The sequence below is a fragment of the Gossypium raimondii genome, chromosome 10, assembly GCF_025698545.1.
Source record: "Gossypium raimondii isolate GPD5lz chromosome 10, ASM2569854v1, whole genome shotgun sequence".
NCBI lineage: Eukaryota > Viridiplantae > Streptophyta > Magnoliopsida > Malvales > Malvaceae > Gossypium > Gossypium raimondii.
The window spans coordinates 58,290,404-58,300,002 of NC_068574.1; the positions used below are offsets into that span (position 1 = coordinate 58,290,404).

The 9,599-nt window shown below is 30.7% G+C and overlaps 1 protein-coding gene across 1 annotated transcript; it reads left to right on the forward strand.

The window, feature by feature from the left end:
• The first annotated feature begins 8,391 nt into the window (after nt 1-8,391).
• Nucleotides 8,392-9,367, forward strand: LOC105776000 (uncharacterized). The gene has a single exon (XM_012598471.2). The coding sequence runs from the start codon at nt 8,435-8,437 to the stop codon at nt 9,077-9,079; it is 645 nt and encodes a 214-aa protein (XP_012453925.1). The 5' UTR covers nt 8,392-8,434; the 3' UTR covers nt 9,080-9,367.
• The last annotated feature ends 232 nt before the right edge of the window (nt 9,368-9,599 follow it).

Here is a 9,599-nt window from a genome sequence, read left to right on the forward strand (position 1 = left end):
CGCGACAAATGTGGATGACCTTGATGACTATCTTGATAAAGCTTATGCATCGGCTAGTTTGCTTCTCTTTGCATTTATATATGCTGCCATTTTATCTGTTTTCTCATCTTATGCACTCCCCAAAATGGTTAATTCAGGCTGACAATTCATCTATACACCTCAATCTTTTTTAGAGCTTCAAGTGGTTTTTTTATTATTTGAATTTTCTCTGTATTATGTACGGAAGATTTATATATTTTTGAAAGGTCAAGTTAATTATTAATGGTATTGTTCCAAATGTTGAGATAGTTGCGGAAAACGTAAAATATAAGAATACATATAAATTGTTTAGGCAGTTTGAAGATTACATTTATGTTTGTGAGACTTTGGTTTAGGAAGATTAATTGATCTTCTTAACAATGTCATTTTTAAAGTTTGAACTCAAATCTCAATTTGAAAGTGTAATGTGCTTCATTAATGCACCAAACACTCATATACTTATGGGTGGATGCTCAACAACACCCTCTTGTCTTGCAATACTTTTCTACTAAAGACATGAATCAAATAATGTTTAATGAAAAGAAAAAAAAGTAAAAAAGTAAATTCTAAGAGGAAACTCACACTCTAGTAAAATATGCTTTTAGATAAATTTATATTCTTTATATTAAACAATAAAATTATATTATAGCTAAATGAACCAAAAATGGTAATGCTGCATACATGAAAAGTTATAAGTAATTTTATATTTTAATAATTCTATTATAAAATAAATAATCTTATATTCAGTGAACTAAATGCTTGGTTGTGATTTCTTATATATATATATGGCATGTTTGAATCTCCATCGGAGGCATTTAGAGAAATCGTAAAAGGCCCGAAATGAAAGAAACTGAATCCGAGCGTAATAGAAAGCTTGAGATATTTCAACAAAGGCATAATCCTACCATACTTCGTCCTCGCAATTTCACCATTATTCCGTGAAGCTACCACCGTTCGATTTCCCGTCGTGTTCGATCTCGATCTCCAGTTATTATGAATCAAATTCGCCACGCATTTCGTATGAAAGATTACTAACCAGAAGAAGAAAAATAGGACCAGCCCTTGACCGAACTCGAGATAACCCGACAGTAACATATTAGACATTTCGTTGGAGCCTCTTCGTAAAGCTTGAATTAAACTCCGAAATAATGAGGGAAAATCAATGGCAGATTTGCACAAACTGGGTGCAAATAATGTCCATGTCTATTGCAATAGTAAGTATAACCATTTACATTACTTCCACATGCTTGGCACAATGTTGTTCCGTTATAATACAGTCGAGACGGAGGCGACCAGTGAAAAATGAAATTGCAGCTCGGACAACATGGGTGGAAAAAAGGTTCGAGAAGGTGAGGCCGGCGACATTCAGCAGGAAGGTCGAACCTGTAGTGCGTAACGGAACTTCGGTAACATAGTCCCAACCCTAGCTGATTGCATCCATTGCATATGTAAGGGATATCAGACATACACAATTGAAGCCCATGCCAAGGGGGGATAAAATTTTCCCTCTGTTATCAACATTCGTCTCAACTGTTGTAAAGTTCTGCATGTAAAATAACTACTTATATATTTATATTAGAGTATGTCTTCGCTTATATTAACATGCTATCATAACATTTAAAGTTAATTGCGCTACACATCCGCAAACTATGGTTTAGATTTTAAATTGGTTCTCAAATTTTAAAATATTTTTATTTTCTCAAGTATTACTGTCATATCAATTAGGTATTTCTATCGACTTAGTTGTCAATTGAATTTTTAAATGCTAGTTTCAATAAGATGTGTAGACAGGGATGAAGCTAAAAATTTTGTGTTAGGGACTAAGATTAAATTAGAAAATTTTAGGGGCCTAATAGCAATTATTCAATTTAGAGAGAATTGCTGTCCAATATAAATATTATTAATTATGTCTCGAATCTAAGATTCACCTCTCTATAGTATAATAAACAAATAGAAGTATTTTAGAGGGAATTGCTGGGAATATAAATATAAAAGTGACGGACCAAATGATCCAAGAATTTGAAATTCAAGCTACAAATCTATTAAGGAGGGGCTTAAAGAAGAAATGGACCCAAAATTCAATGGTTTCAATTTTGTAAAGCAAGATTTACAAATAAAATATCAGCCCAAATCAGCATTAACCCGAAACTTAGACAAGTCCAATAGAGGAGTGATTTTGTGGGCCTTGAAATTTGAGAAATTAAATTGGGCAAAAGGATTTTATTGATTTCTTTTTATTTGAGCATACAAAATATTGTTTCTACAATAATAAAATGATATATTTGTATAGAAATTAGAATCAGATTAGATCAGTTGAACTAGAAATTAGTTGATATACTTTATCAAACTACTTAGAATTTATTGAATCGACAGTTGAACTAATTTTATAATTTTTTAAATAATTTATTTTTATTTTTATGAATTTTTAATAATTTATTTAATTGAGATCAAACTAATGATCTAATTTATGGTTGGATTGATTCAACCACTATTCCGAGTTTTTTAACCATGAGAAACATCCATCTTCCTTTCCCTGTTAAATATTGTACACTTACATCAAAGAAACTAGAAGAGGGTGGATTTTGTTGTAATTAACCAAGTCAAAATAATGTTCATATTACTCTATTGAAGGAGGGGAAGAGAGGATGGCAGAGTTTAAACCCGCGTTATCTAAATACTAGATAAAAACTTTAAGCATTACTCTAAATAAGTTTCGATACTTTATTATTTTATATTGATTTCATGATTAAATTACTCTTAATTGAATCACTTTTTTTCTTTTCTAATTTTACAAGGTGATCTTCCATGGGAATATGTCTAGGACTGTTTAGACTTTGTTTGAATTATTTATTTGGTTTAATTGGATTTTGCTTGGACTATATTATTAATTGAAATTATAATATTAATAATTGGACCCTACACTCACATTCTCTATACTATCATTATATGTTTAGTGATATAATTGAAATTTCCTATACTAATGGACATATCCTTCGTTGTATGTAAGAGCAATTAACTATTGAAGACGATGCCTACATATGAGCGTTATATCACCGATGCTCATACCGTCGGTATGGACACTTGGATTTACTTTAAAAGTCGTTTTTTTTCACCGGTAATCGTTAGAATAATTGTTTCTCCCATCAGTATAACTTTTTTCAGAGCTATAGTAACAAATTTTTGGTTTTTATTGACAATTTTTAAGTCGTCGATATATGACAATTTGTTTTTAGTGATATATGTACTGGAAAACATTTTTCATATTTTTTGTTGGTTAAAGTACTTGAGAGATTCTATATTATAGGAGTTATATAACAATCGATTTTTAATGGTATCGAAAATGTAGTTTTAAACTCTATTTCCGTAAACCAGGTCCTAAAATATAAAATAAGAATATTTATGAAGTTAATATAAAAATATATTGAAGTTCGGTTAAGTAATTTAGCTGAAAGAGTAGTTAATTAAGGTTCAAGGACTAAATAGTAAAAGTTCAATCGCTATAGAATTTTAATTAGGAAAAGGCTTGGGACCTAGATAATAATTATCCAAGGGACCAAAATGGTTAATAAGCCAATTTTAATCCTGAATTAGTGGAGGATAGATAAATTTTATAATTAAGATATGTATGTTAATGCCTTATCCGGGGATGGATCTAGGGGGCGTGGGGCGGCCACCCCCTATGGAATTTTTAGATTTTTGACTTTTATATATAAATTATCATGTATTTTAGATTTGGTGTCCACATTGTATAACATTCATCTCCATTGACCAAATTGTATTTTATATAATTCACCCTCTTAAGCCATAAGGCTATACTTTATATTAACAAAGTATTTTTCAATTTTTAATTATATAACTTTAATAGTAACCAAATATAAATGTATGATGGACCTTGAAAGACTAAACTTAGAGGCCCAACATGGACTTTAATTTAAAGTGTGATTTTGTCCTTTTAATTTTTTTACGTTAAATCGCTCATGCTTTTTTAAAAAAACATTAAATTGATTTGTTTAATAAGAAAAAAAAGTATATGAGAAGAATTGACACTTTTTTACGTTAAAAAAATGATGTTCAAATTAGAAGTTTCATCGCTCCCTTGAAGTAAAATCATGCATCCATCCCTAACCTTAACTAAATTAATCATAATTAATTCATCTAAACTAAGATTAATCAATATATATTAAGGTTAGTGGAGAGAAAGATGGAATCATTCTCATCATCTTTCTCCACCGTCTTCTAGCTTTTGTTTTTCCATTTTTGTTTCTTCATTGGAGAATTCAATTGGATAACTGGGTTAGTTTTTATACTAATTTTTACATTCTTGATGAATAATGTTAGATATTCAAAGCCCATATGATAGATTTAGGAATTTATGAGGATTTATTTTGGGTTTCATTGTTATAAGCTCTAAATTTTGATGATAATTTGAGATATGAATATAAGCATGTTAAGGTTAGTTGTAAGGTACTAATAAGTGGTGGAATTGATTAGAAAATTTAATTAAGCTTGATAATTGATTTTGTGACATTAAGGACAAAATTGAAAAATTAAAATCTATCACGAAATTATGCTAGGATTAGAAAGTATGGGATCCCTAATAAGTGAATGTGAAATCAATTTTAATCGAAACTATATATTGAAAGATATATGTATCCCAAGTTTAGGAACTAAATTGAATAAAATAAAAATATGCTTGACTTTGTATTTGAATAGGAATTGGATGAAAATTGATATTGTATATTTGTTATATATCATATGTAGCTAAAAATGACATCCGACCTTCGAGAGGGAAAGGAAAAACGAGAGTTGTCGACGAGTGACACGAGGATTTGTATTGTACTTTTACATTCGCGATCAATTTATTTTGTTTACATATTCATGTTAATTGCATGATTGAATTTTGAGGTGAATATATAATTATCGTATGAATCGATTCGTTGTGATTGATATTAAAAATCGAGATGTTGGACTGAATTAAACAAATAGAAAATAACATGATTTAATTGATACATGCGATATGTGATATGAATCATTTATGGAAATAGTATATATAGAACTATGATATTGGTTTATATGTATGATGATGGTCTCAAATGTTGAAAATTGGATTAGATTGAATGTATCATATACAAGATTGATATAAACTGTGATGTGTACCGATTCAGTGGTTACCCTATTAACAATCCAAGTAAAGTTGAGTTAGTTGGCATGCATTAGGATGAAAATCATTGTTGTCGTGTCATCCAGGATGGTAGAATATACAAATAGTGAAAGCCATTATTGTCGGGCCATCCGGGATGATAGAATATCAAAATAGTGTGAACTATCGTTGTTGAGCCACCTAGGATGGTAAAGTGTGTATATAGTGAAAACCATTGTTTTCAAGATATACAAGATGATAAAATAAGTTGTTGGTAAAAGTCGTCGTTGTCAGGTCATCTGAAATGGTAGAGCATTCGAACTCTAAAAGTCATCGTTGTCGGGCAACCTAGGATGACAAGGGTAGAATCAAGGCTATGGAATGTTGATGAAATTGGTATATTATGTATTCATACATATGAAATATGCATATGGTTTGTATAAATAAGGTTGTGTATAATATTTGGCATTCGTTACATGAATGGTAATCCAAATGGTTGTAATTTGATCAAATGTTGATTGTATCTTTATTATGTTAATGCTTTTGTGTTATTGACTTGAATCATGAAAGTACATCACTCAGTGTATGGTTTGTTCATTCTGTGTGAAGATTTAGGTAAATCTCGAAGTCTCGAGGCTTGGTCTACATCCAGACAGCTATTCTCGACTCAACAATGTTTGTGTAATCTCTCTTTCGTTTAATATATGGCATGTACCTAAGTTTGAGTCAATTTTGCATATTATACATAAATAAGTTGGTATTTAAGTAGAAATGTCTTTGTAAATGTCATGTTTTGAGATGGTTGAAATTGAAATGAACTTAATACGAATATGTTATGTTAAATGTAGTGAATTGGCATCAAATGGTCAAATGGTTAAAAATGCAATATTTGTCATAGGTATCAAGTATGAAATGAAGTTTTGTGTAATGTACATGTAAATGTGTTGATTAATGGTTAGAATTGAGCATATGAATGTGACATTTTTGGTTAAATGACTGAGTGGAAGAATTGATTATGTGTTTAAGTGATCTGATTACGTACCAAATGGATCTTTTTGCAAACAGATGATCACGTCACGACGTCGAACCCTTATTGTCGTGACAAGAGATCATTAGTGAGTTGCATTGTGACGAGGAACCCTCAAATTCGCGATGTCAACCTAATATTTTGCAAACTTTACATTTTTGTCCTCTAATGGTCTTAGGTTATCAAAAGAGCTTTCGTAAGCTCTAATAAACCCTAAACCAGATTATATAATATAATATGATGATGTAACTAGCATGTTAGTGAATATAAAGTATTGAATCGATAAAAATTATAACTGTAGTTGCTCCGACAATGAATGTGGCATTCTATTGTTCAGACCTGACGATCGGGTAGGGTATGGGGTGTTACAAGTTATATCATATTAGTCTCTCTATTATTAAACTGATCAGTTTAATCCCTATACTATTAAAAAGAATCTAAGTCCAAATTGTATTAGAGTTACCATTTTTTGTATAAAAGATATCTTGAAAATTATTTTTTTCAATTGCAATTCAATTCCAAACAAAAGATTTCATTTGCAAAACCATAAAAACTTTAAAAATATTAACTATATTAAACAGTAAAATATATCTTTTGGTGAAATATAAGAACACAAAAATCCCGAAAAATAAACACAACTAACCCGACTCAAAATCAAGTCACACCTTGGGTGATAAATCATCATATGGAATACAGTAAAATATATTTTTAAATAGTAAATATAAACTCTATTTCAATTTGTCCTTATTTGAATTTTTAATAGTTTAGAGATTAAATTAATCCATTTAATAATAGAGAACTAATTTAATATAGTACTTATAATATAGAAATCTCTTAAATACTTACACTTATTTTGCCACATATCAATGGGAACGAAGAATAATTTATTGAAAATTGTTAGAAAATAGGAGCCTTGTACCAAAATATCAAACATAAAATCTATCCTCGTACCAAAACTTGACTTTTCTTATTGAAGGAAACAAAACTTGGACTTTGATATTGTACATTACGTCTCAAACTTAAAATCTATTTACTCTTTCGTTCAATTGCTAAATAGATTAATATGGAAATTAAGAAACATAAAATTATATTCCTATGTCTCAAAAATGTCACGGTCAAATTTTTAAATTTTGATTTTAATTATTATTTAAAAACTATTCAATTTAAAATATTTTATAATATAGATTTTAAATTTTTATCTATAATTTATTATTAAAAATTAGATTGTTTATGCTAATTTTAATGTAAGAACCACCTTATATAATATACATATGTGACTTATCAAGATTTCGTGTTGAGTCATGTGTATGATATTTGAGCAAAGTTTTTCATGAGAATTGAAGTTTAATGATAAAAGTTTTTCATGTGTATATGTAATGGTTTAGCATTAATGACTAAATTTATTAACGATTAAAGTTTAATTATATAATTTGATGAAATTAAAGTTTTATGACGTAAATGAAAATAGATACTAACGTAAGTGACTTCGAATGCAAATTACAAAGGTCAGTCATCAGTCAAACCTTTTGTTTTCATATTAAATCTCGTCAAGCCTGTAATTAAATACTGAAGGCCTTGGAAAGTCAAAGATTTTTTGCATGTTCTTTGGTCCCCCCCGGTAGACGCCGCCGGTGGAAAATAACATACTTTCGCGGTGACTCAGGCCGGCAGCCAGGCGGCCAGAAAAAAGCCCCCCCCCCCGGTCCCCCCAACAAAAAAAAGAATCAACACTTCAATTTTAGCTTCAACTTCTACTATTTCAATGAAATTCAACTTTCTAGCTTAGACTAGCAATTTCAAACTTTTCTATGTTACTTTAACTCGAGTGTTTAATGTATAAACATGTATTCGATTATATATATATATATATATATAATAAAATGTTTTCATCTTTACTAACTTTAAATCTTTAATTGAATTAGGGTTACGTACACTAATTCGGTATAATAATTTATATTATTATAAAAGTATTTTGATTTTTATTATCTATAAAATCTAATTTTCCCATGTATTCAAATATACAGGGAACATAAATGTTGGATATAAGAATATTAGAAGAAAAATTAGGAGTAGGATGGCCACGTTTTTTCTGTTGAATATAGGTAGATGAATTGGAATAAATCTCTTCTTAGTCAAAAAATACCGACAACAAATTTCATCACTTATCTCTATAAATAGAGTGCAAAGCTTCTTATTGTTCATACCAAATAATCCCACACACTCTTTGTTTTCTCACATTTTCCGACAAGATGAATATTGTAGCCAATCAATCTTTTTTAAGCTTTGCTTCTATTATTTTATTGCTGAGCTCCATTGCCATTGTGGGTGAAGCTCGTGATCCTTTCAATACCCTGATGCCCCAAAATTTTGCAGGTGGAAGGGTTTCTAATATCTTTGATGTTGGCTTGTACCTTGGAGCAATCAAAGAGGCGGGCCCGAGTAGTGGTGAGGGACATAGGTTCACCGGTAGTCACACCATCGGAGGCATTAAGAACGGCGGCCCAAGCATTGCTGAGGGACAAAAGTTACGTAATGGTTTGGCTCTTGGAGGTTTAAAGGACTCCGGCCTGCGCCCTGGTGTAGGAAACAAGTTTACAGACGAAGGTCCGAGCCCTGGAGTAGGAAATAAGTTAATTGATAGCCGAACTATTGGTGGCATCAAGGACTCCGGACCAAGCCCTGGAACGGGAAATAAGTTTACCGACTCCGGACCAAGCCCTGGAACGGGAAATAAGTTTACCGACTCCGGTCCAAGCCCTGGAACGGGAAATAAGTTTACTGACTCCGGACCAAGCCCTGGAACGGGAAATAAGTTTACTGACTCCGGTCCAAGCCCTGGAACGGGAAATAGGTTTACCGACTCCGGCCCGAGCCCTGGTGTTGGAAACAAATAAGTATATAGCTGGCACTCTTTCTAGTCATTGGAGATAACACTTAGAGATGAAAAAGTTTCTTAAGGCTTAGACTATTCCTGACAAAAATTTCGTAAGAAGCTAAGGAAACAAGTTCACTTTTAGCCAAACAATAAGATTTTTTTATACTATAAAGTTCATTTTTTAAAGTTTATTATAGATTTGTATTTAATGTATTCACGGTATATAATTTCATACATTATTAGTGAATGAAATAAAGTAAGATAAATTTAATTTTAGAATTTTTTTTAATGATGGTTTAAAGATAAATTTGTTCATTATTATTGTTTTTTCTCTCTATCAATATAAAGATAGCAAATATTAGAAGACGTTGGAGAAGTTCAACCTCTTTCAAAGACAACAAGATTACAAAACACCCATAATAATCTTACACTTCGAATAACACATGACTTGAAGCAGCCAACAACAACTTAAACAATCACAATAATCTCCTTCAGGCTTTAAATATTGAAGATCTCTTTATACTTGCTTTTGCTAGATC

Excerpts from the sequence above, each read along its gene's own strand:
- LOC105776000 (XM_012598471.2), top strand. The coding sequence starts at position 8,435 with ATGAATATTGTAGCCAATCAATCTTTTTTAAGCTTTGCTTCTATTATT.